At 44.2% G+C, this 20,723-nt stretch overlaps 1 protein-coding gene across 1 annotated transcript in view; it reads right to left on the bottom strand.

Annotated features, from left to right (window-relative positions):
* LOC116947429 (nicotinamide phosphoribosyltransferase-like) overlaps positions 1-10,823 on the bottom strand; it is a 31,084-nt gene extending 20,261 nt beyond the window's left edge. The window contains exon 1 of the mRNA XM_032963128.2: positions 10,667-10,823. Coding sequence (XP_032819019.2) covers positions 10,667-10,777 — 111 coding nt within the window. The 5' untranslated portion in view covers positions 10,778-10,823. The remainder of the gene's footprint in view (positions 1-10,666) is intronic.
* Between the last annotated feature and the right edge of the window lie 9,900 nt (positions 10,824-20,723).

The following is a 20,723-nucleotide window of genomic DNA, read 5'->3' as shown; positions in this document are numbered from 1 at the left end:
TCATGAAAAATCGGTGTTACAGACTTCTGTGGAGCTACGTTGTGGGCAGCAGAGGGCAACGGAGCAAACTTTCCATTGCTGAAATGCGCTATCCGCCACCTGTGCTCATCACCCTCACAAGACTGGCCAGTGAAATATGCTCCTGAAAAGTATTTAGGATTCCTGATAATTACAGGCAGTGGCCCCCTGAGATACTTATGAAGGAACCGCCATAAGATGTTATTATTTATAACCATCCGACTTGCAAGCGTTTGTTCGTACTTACGAATCAAAATGTGGCACTATTTTGTTTGGCGGAGCGATCCTCCACGAGATGTAATGGGTCCCAGCATCCTAGAAATGCCCCTTCCAACAACGATGCCAGGATCAGGACTTAAGGTCCGTGAAAATAGACTATTTTTTATTTTCTTGTTACTTTGTTTTATTTACTATACAGTATTTATTGCAGTATTACACGCAAATGTCGTCTCATTTATGAGTTTAAGAATGCTTCCCTTTCTTGTTGAACCGAAACACTTTTTTTATAACACTGACCAAATGTACAATTAAGTTCTGAGATACGAAAAAAATCTACTTACGAACGGGCAAATTACTTGCTAATGTTATACACTATGTAGGCTAATGAAGTTAACAAAACACTGAAGAGGGAAAATAGAGAAAATAGAAATGGGACAGCAGAGGGAAATCCTGAATCTAAACAATTGGAAGGGGTGGGAATTAATTGTGACATGTACACAATTAAAGTACAGTTTTTACAGTTACAGATACCATGAAGACAGATTTTTTTTTAAAATCATACTTTTCCTTCATTGCTGTGGATTTGTTTATTTATTTATAATTCATCAATTTGTAATGCTGAATACGTAATTACCCCCAACATGTTGAAGTTTTAATCTGCCAGTTGAAGTCTCATGGTTTGTTATTTTTTTAAAGTCCAAGTGCCTCGCACCTGTTTGTTGTGAAAGCCACGAGACTGGGTTTGTTTTAAATGAACGCTGCGTTGTTGTGGCATCGCGATTCGCGTACTGCGCAACGAACCGGGCCACCCCAGTTAGATTCCTGGCCACGGCTAACATCAGTCACAAGTGATATCTGAACTGGCTCTGGGCTCTCCTTTCAACAACCCGTACTGACCAGCATGGTCAAGTATGGTTAAACAGCCCCGATTATCGACTACTATATTTACCCAAGAATGTCAGTGTGCAACGCGCGTGACGTCACTCCACGTCAACCAGCCCCCCTCATTAATAATCATGAACAGATTTTGATTTAAAGCTTTCGTGACTGCAGTAATTCATATTCTTAGTTTTTTCGGTAAAGTCACGTTGAAGAGAAACAACAAAATAACAAAATATATATAAAACAATAAAAAATTCTCACGACGTTTCGACCATAACTCAAACGGTCATCATCAGGTGTGTCGGTTTGCATAAATTTATTTTGAAAACGGCATATTTATTTATTTATATATATAAAATAAATTTATGCAAACCGACACACCTGATGATGACCGTTTGAGTTATGGTCGAAACGTCGTGAGAATTTTTTATTGTTTTATATATATTTTGTTATTTTGTTGTTTCTCTTCAACGTGACTTTACCGAAAAAACTAAGAATATGAATCATGAACAGGTTACGTTCTCCAAATGGACCTCCCCCCTCATTAATAATCAGGAGCTTGTGACGTCACTCCACATGGGGTAGGGGCACCTCCTCCCCCCTCCTCTGCGTCAACTCACAACCCTCACTACAAAGGGAGACCCCTCACGTCACGTGATCTCCGTAACGCTGTTGAGACATCGAAGTAAAAAGGACGTCCTGATGAACAAGGAATTATAACCTTTCAACGAAATGGGTCTTTGTCACCGCGCCCTTACAAATTGCACACGAATGGATGCAATGAATATCACGTCGCGGTCTGATTTTCGCTTGCAAGTTTCAGATTTACTGCCGTACACCCGTCCTTGGACGGGCCAAAGGCTAGTTGTAATGAAACTCGACTAAAAAAAACATCGAAAGCTAAAAAAAGGATGCGGCACTGCGATTACTTTCTCACCCCACCGCTGGTGAAGTGGCCTCCACTAGAGGGAGCTCTAGAAGGCCCCTCTCGAAGGTATTGGCCGACTCTTTCATACTGCCCAGGCATCTTCGAAGATTTGGATAAACCCACACTTTACCCCACCACATGAAACCTTGCCAAGTGGACTAACCAGGATGTAGTAATTCACTCTTGGGGTGACGGAGGTGGGCTGTTTGAGAGACTTGCACTCTTGATTCAACTGGCGTGTCAGGAGATCAACTCGAACCGCACGCGACTGACTGTGGTGTATCCATTTATACTTTTAAAAATGGACAGAGTTGGAGGGAATTTTTTTTTCAAATTTTCCAACGTTTAAACTGCCGTGCCAAGACATTGAATCGAACCGACAACCTTTGGACTGCAAGTCCAGTGTGCTAAACGTTACCGCACGGAAGCATCGCAAATCGATTACCTAAAGTTAGTCTAACTTTAGCTAAAGTTAGTCTAACTTTAGCCCCAGCTATGGCTGGCAGCGAGGATGCTGTATATACGATCTAAATAAGGCAGGAGCTGGCACAGATCAAAGTACCGGAACTGCTGACAGATCATTGTATGACATTGGAAAAGCATTTGATTGGAGCCACGTTTGTCCTTCTGGCAAGGGCTTCAATTCGCTTTGCAGAAATCCACCCCATTCTCAGCAGGACGGCGACGTCACTCTGGGACAGCAGCACCGCATTACAATTAACGGTTTATATATTATTTTATTTTATTGTTTCCCTTCAACCTGACTTTACCGAAAGAACCAAGAATATGAATCACTGCAGTAACGAAAAGCTTTAAATAAAAAAAATAACGGTTTGCTTACAACTTGAAAAAACACGTGAGAATTTAACTTTTGCATAATGAGGTTTGTGCACAAAAGTCATAGACACCGTAATTAAAACTGATTTTATTTCTCAAGGCTATTTCTACTTTCATACATTAACATATTTCCAAAATACCACGTCACAACTCTGCACGCCAGCCATTCTCTGACAACAGAAACTCGTTATAGTGTGCTCTCGGCCACTGTCACTTTGTCTGACATTGTTTGTGTGCGTATCTGTGAAAGTTTGTTTGAGCACCAAGCGGCCTGTGGTTGCAGAGAAATTTTTGTACTTGGCAGAGGAAGAAAAAAAATCGCACCTTAGAATTCAGTTTAAAGTTCAGTTACGTAATTGAGTGTTAAGTCTCCCAAAGCTCTGAGCCCATTAAGTTGGCTAGATTTATTTACAATTTTAATTCATCTGTTGGTTTCTCAGAGAGACCCTAGGATACACGTGACTTCACAAAGTATAATACATTCATTCGTTCAAATACAAAACCTGTCATAAGCACCAGGTGTACAGAGTGTCTTGGACAAACAGCCACCGACTCGGAGACACAAAAAAAGACAAATGACTCAAATATACATATACCTACAATACTTTAACCCCACTATACACGACCTGCCAATCGCTTAGCTGTGGTGTAACCATGTACAGTATACTGCACTATACTGCTGGGTCAATAGAGGCGAGGGGGGGGGGGTAGCTGAAATTCAAACATTTCCTCGTCGAATTTTAGTTTCAGGTTTTACATGGTCGCTTGTAACCTCTGAAAACTTCCCAATAAATACTTTTGTGAGGATCAGGATAAGTGGTGGGTATCTGTGTTAACCTTACACCACAGCTGTATACAAGCGTCTCAAAGAGACGCCCGAAAGGAACACGGAAGTAATATTGCTCAATGGAGGCGAAATAAAACCGAGACGGAGTTGACCTGGTGGTTGACCTCAGAGTCATAGACACTGGGTCCAACTGCAGCCATCGGTGATTAAATAGGTCCTCAAGTGTAGCGAGTTCATGATCTCAACCTTGGCGCCAATAATAATAATAAACGTGGCCAGCCCATAAGATTTCGTTCTGAACTTAAATTTGAATAAATCTCAGCTCTGAGAAAGAAAAAAAAAACATCAGTTGATTGTCATGCGATGAACATTACTCTCTATGCAGAGCAGGTAAGAAAGTGGAATTTGTATGTGTATTTAAAATCCTTTGGTGGCCCATTATCATCGAGGCTGAGTGGGTTTTTTTAAAGCATTACATTGTGATAGCAAGGACTCATCTCGTAGATTTGTCAATTATATGTCAATGCTGTACACGTGATTACTTCCTCATTAAAACAATATTTTTTAGACATATGTATTTTCAAGGTTAGCGCGGTTAAAGTCATGTACTATAAATAATTTGTTTTAATACAAAAACATTGGACGACATTTATGGTTCAGAGCTTTACCAAATTAATTCTACTGGTAAAATATCCTCATGGATTCTTAGTCTCCCTCAATAACGCCAAGAGCGTAACTGGGATACAACGTGATTATGCTATGTTTTTGCTTCTTTTAACAATATTTAAACAATATTTCCCAGTCACAGCAAAAATAACGGCAAAGACCCCCTTAATCACAGTGAAGGTACTTTCCTCAACGCATCTTATATGCTGTGAATAAACAGAATTCAGGATATAAAACCAGACGTTAAAAAATGCTTCTTGGTAGATATGCAATGTACTTGAAATCCAAATTTTGCTCACTAATCCAGGAACAAATATGAAATAGATGTATAGTACATGTGCAGATGTGGAGCCTTTTTCAAGCCCTGCTGGATGAGGGCTTATCAACGCCGTGCAGCACTCAGGGGTTATTTGACCATACTTCATGGTGTAGGCAGCGGGGAGCATAGAAGTGCAACACAACTGGGGATTTATTGTCACTTCTCTCTGCAGCTGACCCCTCGCAAAGTAAACCTGTTCTGCATGGTGGTCACACACATAGCTCTATCCAGGCTCAACCCTGCCTATCTTGGGAGATCTGATGAGATCAGGCGTATTCCAGGTGATTTGGTCCTAGGCGTGAAAACAACATGGCTCACAAAGCACGGATCATATCCAAAACAGCTGCGGAGAGTCTAGTTACGTGGGTTTAGTACGTGCATTACTGCAATGACCTTCACATCACACATCCTTTCAGGCTCGTCCATTAGGAATACAGTGCACTGTATGGCGGTGTCAAACCGAGTCGGATATACCCATTGGCAACCGAAGTAAACGATACACACTCCTTTCAATGCATTGTAAAAGGTTTGTACCAGTAGTTTCCTAAAAAAAACCTCATGGGCCTCTGAGATCCGACACCAGGACACAGGCGGGTGGTTATAGAGGTAGTGGCAGAGAGGCAGGGAAAGAAGACCCCAGCTGTTTGCACTGTGTGTTTAACCTTAATCGCATGGAGCAACTGTGCAGTCTAAAACGAACCCGGCATACTCCCAAGGTTATTTGTGACTGCTCGCTGTTGGTAAGGGTTAATGGAAAGGTCAGCGCATGCATTGTACATTTACAATACACGCCAAAACATTTTAGTCCATCCACTGAAAAAAATACACCGCAGTTTTTCTCAGTTCATTGGGTTTCAGTCATTTTCCAAGACAGAAACAGACAAAATGCATATGTTTAACCGTTATTAATATTGCAGCATCATTATGTTCTGCTTGCAAGAGAGGGCTTGGACAAAGTACAGAACATCAGGAACCTTGTTACACACGGTACACAGATTAAACATTTGCACGAACTGAAAACAAGTGCCAATTTTTGGAAAAATGTTCTGATATGAACGAAAAACTAAAATACAAAGGCATTCATTCTCAGCCCTTTATCCAGTCTTTGGTGGATGAAAGCCTCCCCAGCTACTAATCATATTTCGCCATGCTGATCAGCGTGGGTTGAGGCAGGGGAAATCCATGACAAAATTAGAAATCATGCCACAAATGTTAGCCATGGCTGAGAATTGAACTTAAGTCACCAGGCTCAGAGCGCAATCCGCTAAACAATCTACCTTTAAAGTATAACATAGCATTAGTTTTAATACTTAAACCATTTATAATTGCAGTATCACAGCATAACTATTCAGAGTCAACTGTATACAAGCCAACCATGGCATCACGCCAGTTTTACAAAACATTCACAAACCAACGAAAATGGGGAAATAAGTTGTTACATCTTGTGGATTCATAATGAAACTGAGATTTCAATATTTTAGAAACAGACTACAAGCCAATACGCATATGACCGAATCAACGCATAAATGGACCAAGCTATGTGCATGGTATTCAACAAGTATGTTATTTCACCAAAGTTACATCAGAGTAATATTGCGCATTGGCAAATGGTATTTGCAGTGTAACAGTACTTGTCATTTCGGTTTTCATGATGTTCAACTGGAATATATACTTTCTTCCTGACAAAATACGTTTTTATTACTCTCAGGCACCTATAATAAAGGGTCTTTATTTGCATAAAACCACTTTATTACGGTTACTGAGAATGCTATGGCAAGTTTAATGACATCAGCTCTTACACATGAAGTGTTTGTGCAACAACTGGCAAATTTAATTACATCAGCTCTTACACATCATGAAGTGTTTGTGCATTGTATCGTTGTTGCTGCGATGCCAAATATGCCAAAGACACTGCGGTAGTTACTCTAAAATGATGTACTGCCGTTTGTCAATCCAGTCTGCGGATGAAGGCCTCTCCCACTCCGTGTTGATCATGTGGGGTTGTTTGACAACACTTCCTCACACGAGTCAGTGTTGGGGTTAAGGGGGAGGAGGTCATTGACCAGGAGATAAATTCGGGCTGCCGGGTTCAATGCCCAATGTGCCACTTCTAAACAAAATTACCAATTCATCTTCTTTGGTTCTTTCGGTAAAGTCACGTAGAATGAGAATAAAATAATAAATTGATAAAATAAAATAACACAATAATATTCTCACGACGTTTCGGCCACAACACAAGCGGCCTTCATCAGGTGAAGGGACGAGACTGTCTGGTAGGACAGCGCTGGAGTGGAAAATAACAGTGGCCAAGTGTGGAGTTTCACCGATTTAAACCTACTCACAACCAGAGGTGTTATGGGTACCGTCTTAAATGCACATCGTCTAACAAAGCGGATGTCAAGCCATTTTCAACATCCTCTTTTCGGGAACTAAAGACCCTACACGGCCTTGCATACTGGTATCACAACCTGTTTATGACGTAGATGACTTCAAGCATCATTGACGAGAATGTTAAACTGAATCAGCAGTGTCTCCGTCATAATGTGCGTTACGTCAAATGCCCTATGGTGATGCTAACGGCCAATTCGGTAACAAATATAGTCATGCCTATCCTCGAATAGGAAAAATATGAAAACCAATCATTTTGCGCATCCATAATATCATAGCCCAGAAATGTAGAAGCTTTACAAATAACGCAGGATTACCCTTAAATGTTAAATGCTTTATGACTCATGCTAAGAATTGAACCATACATAGTCCTATTATCAAGTAATTTGCCTCCCAGTGTGACGACAAAGCCATTGTAAAGGGAGTAAAGTCCGCTATGGGTTATGGCGAAGGCAATAAAGTTCTCACAATATATTTATTTCGTGTTAAGGTTAAAGACTTGCACAGAAATGTAAGACACGACAACTGTATATGGAATATTACTGCTAAGGATTCCATTACTGTATGCCAAACATTTTCAATTGTCCCCATGTTCAAGCGAACAATGCACACTACTAAACTTCTTCGGTGTTCCTGATCCAATAAAGGCAAATCCATGTTTCTATGGCGAGGATCAGGCTCTCCACAGGACAACCAGTTAAGTTCTCACCAAGTGGTGCATGCTCACCATGGAGACAATTCCAGAATAAACGTAGTGCAGAAATGACACTTCCACAGTGCTACTATCACGCAAATGTAATGTACAATCTAAAACAGTAGGTTTATATGGACAATCATCTTCTAGAGGGAACTAAAGATGACAATCGTGTTCTAGAACGGCAAGACAGCTTTCATTTGGCATACATGATATTGGCGGAGATTTTTAAAGTTGCGTACAAAGAGCTGACTCCTGAATCTTTAAACATGCTTTCACAGTCAGAGGTTGATTCGGTTTCCCTCATTTGGACACGATCAGCATACAATTGAAATCGCTTTAAGTCTCGTGCTAATAGGAATCATATACAATCCCCAACATCAGTGGACCAGGTATTTGTACCTCCTGCAAACCGTGGCATTAAAGCGAGCAAAGATGGGGCTCTAGCAGTTAAGAGCAGAGAAACGTACACACGGAGGCTACGTTATTTCTTTCAAAGTTACGAGACATCTCAGGTCCAGCCATGGTCGCTCCACCGCTGGATGAATGCCACCTCTCACGACCGCGAGTTCTTTTATAATTCACCCATTCGGAGCGTTCATCTTCACCACCATCGCATCACTTTCGCCCTGTCCCCTCCTGCCCAGGCCCATCAACCCACCACTTCTTTTCACAGGATCAATTATTATATTATCAGGAGCACGTTTTCTTGCAAGTGCACCACCACATGTACGTGTGATTAATGCAGACAGGATTCCTTGACGAAAAAAAAGGTTTATATTTGGCGTTTGAACATCTTAACGCCAGTTTTATCGCCAGAAGAGGTAAAAGTATTCTTATTTTTTCATAAAAGGATGAATTACGTCTTTAACCTGCTCGCGTCTCTGAATGCAATTCGAAGCATGCATCCCTCAGAGACGATTTGCATCATTGCAATACATGCAGTGAATACAAAGTAAAGTGTTCTAAAGGGGTTCTCTATAGCGTCACCATAACATCAAGGTCCTACACACAAAGTCGCATGCTCAATGTTGTCAATTCGACGTGAAGCTAGCGAGGGTGGGCCTCCTGTTTCAGCCCAGCGACAGTGGTGTACATTCCACATTCGTGCGACGGGGAAAGTCCACACCCACTTGACACCTACCCGCTGACGGTAGTGGATCATATTTCTCAACAACAAAAAATGACATTAGCGCCGTAATACGCATTAACATCAGTCACGTAAATGATTGCGAAGTATCTGTAGTCCGTGGGCCACGTGTGAACAAGTGGGGCTACTACTACGTTGTAAGACAACGTAGTAGTATCCCCACGTGTGAACAAGTGGGGCTAATACTACGTTGTAAGACAATGTAGTAGTATCCCCACGTGTGAACAAGTGGGGCTAATACTACGTTGTAAGACAATGTAGTAGTATCCCCACGTGTGAACAAGTGGGACTACTACTACGTTGTAAGACAACTACTACTACGTTGTAAGACAACGTAGTAGTACTACGTTGTAAGACAACGTAGTAAGACAACGTAGTAGAATCCCCACGTTGTAAGACTACTACTACGTTGTAAGACAATGTAGTAGTATCCCCACGTGTGAACAAGTGGGGCTACTACTACGTTGTAAGACTACTACTACGTTGTAAGACAATGTAGTAGTATCCCCACGTCTGAACAAGTGGGGCTACTACTACGTTGTAAGACTACTACTACGTTGTAAGACAATGTAGTAGTATCCCCACGTGTGAACAAGTGGGGCTACTACTACGTTGTAAAACAATGTAGTAGTATCCCCACGTTGTAAGACAACTACTACTACGTTGTAAGACAACTACTACTACGTTGTAAGACAACTACTACTACGTTGTAAGACAACTACTACTACGTTGTAAGACAACTACTACTACGTTGTAAGACAACTACTACTACGTTGTAGGACAACTACTACGTTGTAAGACAACAACTACTACGTTGTAAGACAACTACTACTACGTTGTAAGACAACTACTACTACGTTGTAAGACAACTACTACTACGTTGTAAGACAACTACTACTACGTTGTAAGACAACTACTACTACGTTGTAAGACAACTACTACTACGTTGTAAGACAACTACTACTACGTTGTAAGACAACTACTACTACGTTGTAAGACAACTACTACTACGTTGTAAGACAACTACTACTACGTTGTAAGACAACTACTACTACGTTGTAAGACAACTACTACTACGTTGTAAGACAACTACTACTACGTTGTAAGACAACTACTACTACGTTGTAAGACAACTACTACTACGTTGTAAGACAACTACTACTACGTTGTAAGACAACTACTACTACGTTGTAAGACAACTACTACTACGTTGTAAGACAACTACTACTACGTTGTAAGACAACTACTACTACGTTGTAAGACAACTACTACTACGTTGTAAGACAACTACTACTACGTTGTAAGACAACTACTACTACGTTGTAAGACAACTACTACTACGTTGTAAGACAACTACTACTACGTTGTAAGACAACGCGTTGCCGCTTCTCGCACCGTTCGAGGTTTCAATGAACGGCGAAGGCCGCGACGGCCTCGCTCGCTGCGCTCCCGACAACCCTCCTCCCCGACATTCACACGAACAATTACGGGCGTACAGTCTCCGCCAAACGTCGATTGTTTAAATAAACACAGGCCGTTTTAGTGTTTGTGTTTTACTCCACGGGGCCTGCCCCGAACGCCTGCGACCGGGGCCGCTGCACGGGCACGGGGCGCCGCTTGTAAATGGTAGCGCACATCGGCGGCGCCTCCGCGTGCGGTGAGAGACAGAGAGACGGAGAGAGTCGCCATCTAACAACAACCGCAACAAACCCCGAGCCCCACGGGGAATTGCGAGGTTGACGAGGAGCGGTGGGACAAGGGAAGAAGCGGGGGTAGACCTTGTACGAGTCCGTGGCGAGGACGATGTTGAAGGGCGCAGCCGCTGCCATGTCGCGTGCGCTCGGAGCGAGCCGCCTCCTGCGACTCTTCCTGGAACCCCGTGACGGCATCGCCGCGCCGCGCCTTTTATACACTCACACCACCACCACCCACTAATACCACCACCACCACCCACTAATACCAACACTCACTCACCACACCACCACCACCCACTAATACCAACACCACCCACTCACCACACCACCACCCACTAATACCAACACCCACCCACCAACACCACCACCCACTAACACACCACCCACCCACTCACACCACCCACTAATACCACCACCCACTAACACCACCACCCACTCACCACACCACCACCCACTCACCACACCACCACCCACTAACACCACCACCCACCCACTAACACCACCACCCACCCACTAACACCACCACCCACTAACACCACCACCCACTCACACCTCCACCACCACCCACTAATACCAACACCCACTCACCACACCACCACCCACTAATACCAACACCCACTCACCACACCACCACCCACTAATACCAACACCCACCCAACCACTAACACCACCACCCACTAACACCACCACCCACCCACTCACACCACCACCACCCACTAATACCACCACCACCCACTAACACCACCACCACCCACTCACCACACCACCACCCACTCACCACACCACCACCCACTAACACCACCACCCACCCACTAACACCACCACCCACTAACACCACCACCCACTCACACCTCCACCACCACCCCCCCACTCACACCACCACCCACTAACACCACCACCCACTAACACCACCACCCACCCACAACACCACCACCACCCACCCACTAACACCACCACACACTAACACCACCACCCACTCACACCACCACCACCACCCACTAACACCACCACCCACCCACAACACCACCACCCACCCACAACACCACCACCCACTCACAACACCACCCACCCACCCACCCACTAACACCAACACCCACTAACACCACCACCCACCCACCCACTAACACCACCACCCACTCACAACACCACCCACTCACACCACCACCACCCACTCACACCACCACCACCCACCCACCCACTAACACCAACACCACCCACCCACCACACCACCACCCACTAACACCACCACCCACTCACTCACAACACCACCCACTCACACCACCACTCACAACACCACCCACAACACCACCACCCACCCACACAACACCACCACCACCCACTCACAACACCACCCACAACACCACCACCCACTAACACCACCACTCACAACACCACCACCCACCCACAACACCACTCACAACACCACCACCCACCCACACAACACCACCACCCACAACACCACCACCCACTAACACCACCACTCACAACACCACCACCCACCCACAACACCACTCACAACACCACCACCCACACAACACCACCACCCACTCACAACACCACCACCCACCACAACCCACTCACACCACCACCACCCACTCACAACACCACCACCCACTCACACCACCACCACCCCCCCACAACACCACCCCCCCCCCCCCCACAACACCACCACCCACTCACAACACCACCACCACCCACTCACACCACCACCACCCACTCACAACACCACCACCCACCCACAACACCACCCACCCACTCACACCACCACCACCCACTCACAACACCACCACCCACCCACAACACCACCACCACCCCCCAACACAACACCACCACCACCCCCCAACACAACAACACCACCACCCCCCAACACAACAACACCACCACCACCCCCCAACACAACACCACCACCACCACCCCCCAACACAACAACACCACCACCTCGAAACCTCCTCCCCCAGGGAGACGGCACGGGTACCACCCCGAGATAAATGAAACGCCACAGAGCACGCGAAGCTCTCGTAGCGGTACCAATGTTAGGGGGGTGGAGAATTATTTACAATAAATGTCACGTTGTGGTGGGGTGTTGGTTGGCTCACGAGGATATTAATGGGTTGACGGTTGTTTTTAACTGGGGGGTGAATAAGCAATATTGGGAGGACATCTACATAATTGTGTTCACGTTTTATTACGTTGTTTATAGTATTATTGCTGTTTTGGCAGTGATTACACGTTGTTTATCATAACGGACTCGGCCCCGTCATGAACATGTGGAATTTCCATAAATCCATTATATTTGCAGAACAGTAGCCGAGTACTGTATTATAAATCCAAATTACAGTTGTCGTGTTATTGACGTGATCTAACATAGTTTTAAATGCGTTGGAATGAGAGGTACAATTGATGTACTTTCGGTAAACCGAAACTACATCAATTCTTAGCTTCCCTTTTCACGGAAATGTCGTAATCACTGCCTCGATGGTAAGCACTGTTAATGACTCCTGGCCACCACTACTCGTGGTCTCTTGCGCAACTTGACACACCGAGTCACCTGCGTGAGCCCGGACGAGGAAGCCACCTCTCATCCTCACCTGGAGTGCAATGACTTGAACCATTCACATTTTTCGTGGCCAATATAATTACGGAATAACCAATCCAAATTATTTGGCTATCAGATCATTCGCATTTATTAGCCGTATAAATACATCGGTAGTTGACTAAAGTGTTTGGTACCTTAAGTGGACTGCAGTATATTTGCTTTTATAATTATCCGTCTCATTACATGAAACACCGTAGCACCCCTTAGACTGACACGTAACACGACACTGATCCCTTTCGATGTCCATCCTCTTTTCAGTTTCAGTTCCATTTATTTGGTATAGCCCTGTGAGCCATTCGGCTCTTGAATCGGGTGCAACCGCAACAAACAAAAAACAAAAACATGAACAAGAAAACATCTTAAAGTGACTTTGTGCATGTGCAAACAGAAAAGCCAGGAAAAACAGCAAAATATTTCTGAAAAGCACCGTACACCAACGCTGTGTGCAAAAATCCCAGGTTGATGCAAGTCAAACAACAACAACCACAAGACAACTTAGATTAAGGCCATCAGTCTCCGTACTACAACAAACAAACATGGCCAAACCAAAACACTTTTCGAAATCACCAAAATAAAGCCATAATTGCAACGTAACAGTGATCATAGGGACTGTGACAGAATTTTTTACAATAAACTACATAAATAACATGTAACACCAAACCCTAGAGCCATAGCTGGCTGCATGAGTCACTCCACAACAACAGGAGCATCAGTCGGAGTATCACATTTTTCAATGCACCTTTAAGATCAGCACACTAAATCAAAATACAGATAATACTTTGCAGCGGTCATCTGGAGCGAAACATTTTATTTTAGGCCACTGAATAGCAGTGGCCGCTCGGGGTGTACAACTCCACAGTACAAGATGTGCTTCCAATCACAGGCCCTCCTATGGGTCGTGCTGGATCTGTGAGCGGGGCTTTCTGAATCTTGTTGCTTCATCCCAGCCTGCGCCAGTCTTGCTCGCCCACCTCGCCCCCCATGTCTCCCCTCACTTCGCCACCCACCCCGTAGTATGCCCCTCGTGTCGCCTTGTGTAAAAGCATCGAAAGATGCGATAGGATGTATCTGCTATATCGACTGGGATTGACCAAATCGATCGCAATGTACCCCGGTCTCGGAATGTCAGCGTAGTTGAGCCTGGATAGTGCTCGATGGGTGTCCACCATGCACAAGAACCAGGTGTTATAGGCGTTGTGGGCAGTAGAGGGCAGGGCAGCAAATTGCAATTGAGTTGTCCTCCCACCTTCACGGACCCGCGTGATGTATGTGGAGATTGACAAAACGGCTATATATGTGTGCACCATACGTTGTTGTTCGCCTTACCTTGCAATTGACGGATTATGAAGGGATGCTGCTGCTGCTGCTGCTCGTCTCCATAGAGGGTTTGTGGTTTCATTTCCTAGTTTTTGACTGGGCGAGGTGACACATCACTAACCATGACATTCACTGAGGTCAGGAGTTTATGATTCACTAGCGGGAAGTACCCGGCGTTGCCCGGGCGAAAAATATATTTCAAAACTTCTCTTAAAAACCTTACATATACATACACAGATACTAAGGTATTGTGTGAAAGCCCGGTGGACCGTTTGTCAAATTCTCCACCAACATAATTATAAGAGGCTTGCACAAGTCCAAAAGGTTCTAGAAAGTGGCGGGTAAATGGTTAATCTAAAATGTTTCTGAAAATTGTCGACCCCCCCCCACCCTCAGAAAATATATTTACTCCCGTGTAGGTATATATACCTACACACCCTACATACAATAAAGTAGTATCTATTGACTCTGTAGTTGTATCTACTGACTGTACAGTAGTATCTACTGAGCCAGTAGTAGCTACTGACTGTATAGTAGTATGTACTGATTGTAGCAGTATTTACTGACCGTAGTGGTATATACTGGCTTCTAGATTTAAAGCTTTCCTGACTGCAAGGATCCATACTCTTTGGTTCTATTCGGTAAAGTCACGTAAAAAAAACAACACTTGTGTTGTGGCCGAAACGTCGTGAATTTTTTTACGTGACTTTACCGAATAGAACCAAAGAGTATGGATCCTTGCAGTCACGAAAGCTTTAAATCTAGAATTGATAACCTCTACGGGGAGGGCTTTCACCTATCTGTTAGAGCTTTTAACAGACAACGGGACAAGAAATCACAGCTCATCGAGACGTTGACCTTCCTCAAAAGATGTCGCGATCACAAGGTAATACCCATCGCTTTCACACTCACTTCTGCTGCTGTATCTTCTCCGAATTCTAAACAGATTCTGTTTAAGGCCAGCCTATCTTTAATCTCAGAGAGGATAAGGCTACTCCGATTTGAACTCGATACTTTAGACAGGACTCTCCTACAAGCTCATTTAATGTTAACACAAAAAATGTCACCTTCTGATTGGAATCACGTAGACAACATGACTGCTTCTTCGGCTGATTCACTGTCAGTCAAATGTAAAGCTAATCTGATTTCTAAATTCAACCACCTATCAAAGAAGAACCCAGCTCCACAAATAACAAAACTAGACGTCAACAAAATCGTCATTAATCAGAGTAGCACCCCGATTTCGGACAATCTGAAAACAGTACTGGCTAAGGGGCTGAATTTTGCTGTCACTCCAAAACACATACCAGTAGATGATATCATCTCTCAGGTCAATGTAGCCCTCAAAGGCGTAGGACACATCCAAGCAGACGTTGCGAGAGCTGAAATAGCCACTATTCTTAAGAATGCTAAGAAACCCATTAGTAACATCAGCAAAAATGAACGCTCTGAACTCGCGAATTTAAAAAAAAACAGAAGTGATATAGTCATCCCCTCAGCCGATAAAGGCAACGCTACTGTAATTATGGATAAAGATTCATACAACAACAAAATCCAGAATCTGCTCAACGATGGAAGTTACTCAAAAATCAAAAATGACCCTACTAATAGCCTAGCGATAAAAACCAACAAGATCATCACAAGTTCGACCTCCCTAATCGACCCAACTAAACGTCCCTCCCTAAAACCTTCTGCTGCAATACCCCCTAGATTCTATGGTCTTCCCAAGATTCATAAAGAAGGCACCCCACTACGACCCATCGTATCCACGATCAACTCCCCTACCTTTAGACTAGCCCGTTTTCTGTCAGATACCTTGCTGCCTTTCACTGGCAAGACCGCCTCAGCAGTACTTAACTCAGCCCAATTGGTCTCTATGGTCAAAGACGTTGTACTGTCCCCTGACAATATCCTTGTCAGCTTCGATGTGGTCTCTTTGTTCACCAAGGTCCCAGTACCTGATACCATTGAAATAATTGAGAATTTGGTCCAACATGGACGAGACCCCGATACACCTGCACTGGTTAGGCACTGCCTCAACAATACCTACTTTACTTGGAATGTCTCCTTCTACAAACAAAATGAGGGTACTCCCATGGGATCCCCCTTGTCACCAGTGATAGCCAATATTTTAATGGAGAAATTTGAATCAGACGCCATCCAGACTTCCACCCTTAGACCTTCCCTGTGGAAGAGATATGTAGACGACACTTTCGTCATTTGGCCACATGGCCTCCTGGCTTTGAACCTTTTCCTAGACCACATTAATTCTAGACACCCCACCATCAAATTCACCATGGAAGTGGAGAAAGATGGCAAGCTGCCATTCTTGGATGTTCTGTTTGAGAGGAGACCTGATGGCTCATTGGGGCATTCTGTCTACAGGAAACCCACCCACACAGATTCCTACTTGAAACCTGATTCCCACCACCACCCGACGCAAAATAATTATCTCATCAAAACGTTATACCACAGGGCTCATTGCATTTCGGACTAACACCACCTGACCAGTCAATTAAAACATGTACACCTGGCCCTCAAAAGGAAGGGATACTCTGACAGTACCATCCGCCAAGCTGTCTCTCCCTCCATACAGAAACAACCACTTGACACTCCGATCAAAACCATCACACTACCATATATAGCAGGCGTTACTAAAAAGATCTCCAAAATCCTAAACAAACACAAGATCCTGGTCCGGTTCAATACAGTACACAAAATCCGTGACCTGATCCCTTCCGTGAAGGATGTCATTCCTGACTTACAGTACCCCGGAGTTTACAAATTGATCTGCACCTGTGGTGACTGCTATATCGGGGAGACGAAACGACATGTCTCGGACCGAATCTGTGAGCACAAATCAGATTTGAAACACGGCAGAACGAATTCTTCTGCCGTAGCTGATCACTGTTACAACACTGTGGGTGATCACGATATAATTTTCTCTGATACCAAGGTTCTTTGCAAACCCACGGGTTTTTATCAGAGATTTGTTCACGAGGCAATTCAGATTTACAAACACAGACACAATTTCAACCGAAAGGATGGTTTCAAATTAAGCAACCATTGGAAAGATGTTCTGAATCAAACCAAACATTAAACTAATTTTCAATGGTACAGTATATTTTTTAAGTAGTGGTATCCCAAACTTTCGTAGCTGCTTTAATTCCCTTTTCACACCATCAATATGTGGGCTCCCCCCTCTCCCCCTCACCGGTCTGCACATACTCCCCCCCAGTGCATCGTCCTTCATTCTAAGTCCGCCAATGAAATGCTAATTTTTATGCTAATTCCTTTGTCAGGGGGCTCTGCTTCCTCTCACACAGCTTAGATGTCGCGGTCTAAGCTTGACTGTGTTCACTCCAGCGCTGTCCTCTGGACAATCTGGTCCCTTCACTCACTCCACTCACTCACTCCACCCACTCACTCCACTCACTCACTCCACTGACTCACTCCACTCACTCCACTTACTCACTCTACTCCCCCCCCCCCCCCCCCGCTGCTGGTCCGTCATGGTCCCAACCCGCTCCTGGTCTATCATGGCCCATACACCTCCTACGTACATCGTGCTCATTTTTATGCTAATTCCTTTGTCAAGCGTTTTGCTTCCTCTCACGAAGCTTAAAGGACACGACCTGGGCTTGGCTGTTTTCACTCCAATGCTGTCCTCATGACAGCACGGTCCCTTCACCTGATGAAGGCCACTTGTGTTGTGGCCGAAACGCAGTGAATTTTTATTTTTTGTTTTTACGTGACTTTACCGAATAGAACCAAAGAGTATATATACTGGCTGTTTTAGTATCTACTAACTCGATATAGCAGCAGTATCTACCAACTCGATAGCAGTATCTACTGACTACAGCAGTGCATACCGCCTGTTGTGGTACCTGCTATCACTACAGCAGTGCATACCGACTGTGGTGGTACCTGCTATCACTACAGCAGTGCATACTGACTGTGGTGGTACCTGCTATCACTACAGCAGTGCATACCGTGGTGGTACCTGCTTTAACTACAGCAGTGCATACCGACTGTGGTGGTACCTGCTATAACAGCAGTGCATACCGACTGTGGTACCTATGATAACAGCAGTGCATACTGTGGTGGTACCTGCTATAACAGCAGTGCATACTGACTGTGGTGGTACCTGCTATCACAGTAGTACATGCTGACTCTATAGCAGTATATATTGACTCTATAGCACAAAGTACTCACCTGACAGAAATGCGTGGTGAGGCCTAGTCCCGTGCAGGGCCCCCGGCCTCGCCTAGATTGCCCAGCCGGCCGAGGTGGTACCTTGGCAGGTTGGGGGCTGGGCCGCTATCCCCCCCACCATCCCCCCGCCCACGCGACAATAATACTATCTAAGCGCTATAATATTAGTATCTACCGACCCTATAGTAGTAAGTGCACACATTGGGGTGGGGGGGGGAGAGAGACATGACACTTTGATGAATTTACCTCAGCGTTGTGTATTTTTTATGCATTTTGAACACGAATGAGAAATCCCCCCCACCTCCACCGATGACACGTATGCGTTGCTAGGGGCAATCCTCGGGCAGCTTGAGCGGCCCGAGGAAATAATTAAATAAAAATAACACTCAATTGTTCATTTAACTACTTTAAAGTTGACGGATGGGAAAACGGAATAGCGCTGGCTCACCACGGGGTTTACGGCGTGGTACCCGGCTACTTTTTCAAAGCGTAAACCCCACGGTTAACGAGCCAAATCCTTCGCAAGCGTATGTTCACAGACGGACAGACACACAGACAAAAATGCCTTTAATAGGAAAGATGAAGAGATCAGTGTGTAAGATTTTCAGCCTGTGGGCTAGTAATAGTAGTTCAGCAAGTCTGTTGATGACATATCTCTACCAATTTTGAGTGTGCTCCTCCCATAAACATTTTTATTGGGGGTTTCCTTATAATTAAATAATTGACAGTACCTCCTTAAAACATTTCCCATTATACTCGTTTACATTAACATTCCAATCTCTCCCTTTAACGCAGCTGCTGTGCGTGCGTACGGCGACGGGACGCCTTTCCATCTCTGACCCCGCCTTCTTACCCTTGGGTGACACCCACCTCAAACCTCTATATAACTTCTTGTTGCAGCAGCAGCTCTTTCTTGTTCAGCAGTTCTACTGCTTTATCTTTCCACCTGATGACGATTGCTTGTGTTGCAATCGAAACGTAGCGATTTATTATTTATTTTTCTTTCTACCTATGTGACTTTACCGAAAGAACCAAAGAGTATGTTTTGACACTCAGGCTGAATAAAGGACATTGGTAAAAAAAATTCCTTTGCCAAGACCCTGATAACTTTATGGGCTCTTCAGTTCTTAAGATAACTACCATGAATTGGTATAGACTTCAACTATTTTTAGAGGGATGTCTAAAGAGGTGCCATATGCAAGATGTGAAGCCGAGTTCAGCCTGGATAGTATTTGGATGGGTTACCACCAGCACTTATCATGTGGGATTACGTTGTGGGAAGCAGAGGCAGTACAGCTATACCCATAGCTGAAATGAACTAGGCTCCATTTCCCACATTCACCTACCCACACTAACGAACGTGAAGTACGGTCATATAACCTCCACAGCATGGTAAGGTTCTCTCCCAGCAGTGGACTGACATACATCTGTACATGTCCATTCCATGACACATATAGCTGACATGATTTTTCTGTGTAAGTTTTGGGTTTAACTCACGTGACATTATACATCATTCTTCATATTACTGCAGGGTAGTGCCTGCTATTTAACAATTTTAAAACCCACAGTTGAATGCAATTTCCTGTACTTAAGGAAGCATGTACAATATCCTGTAGTCTGGTGATACAAACACTTGAGTGTTTATTTCGAAGTGTTCACAAACAAATGTACCAGGAAACATAAGTTGAAATGCTCACAAATATAAAAACTCACTTTATTCCAAATTTAGTTTCCAATACACTCACAAGAATGTTAAACAAATTTCAAGAGTGAACTCTTTTCTGTTCACTAACCCAAATAAACAATGTCAAACTATTCCTTTAAAATGTTTTTGCTGGGATGAAAACAGGCATACGATAACAATGACCACCAAGATGCACAGGTCTAAAATACTTCAAATGTGTTTTTTTTATTATTCCACTTTCATTTGACAGTACATCTTGTTGAGAGCAAGCCTTGGGTCACCTGCTTTACAAGTCCACCTGCAGGCAGCGCCATCTACTGGAGACGTAT

Source organism: Petromyzon marinus, chromosome 30 (assembly GCF_048934315.1).
Source record: "Petromyzon marinus isolate PM22_M1 ecotype Great Lakes invasive population chromosome 30, UKy_Petmar_22M1.pri1.0, whole genome shotgun sequence".
NCBI lineage: Eukaryota > Metazoa > Chordata > Hyperoartia > Petromyzontiformes > Petromyzontidae > Petromyzon > Petromyzon marinus.
This window is presented reverse-complemented; position numbering and strand designations above follow the sequence as displayed.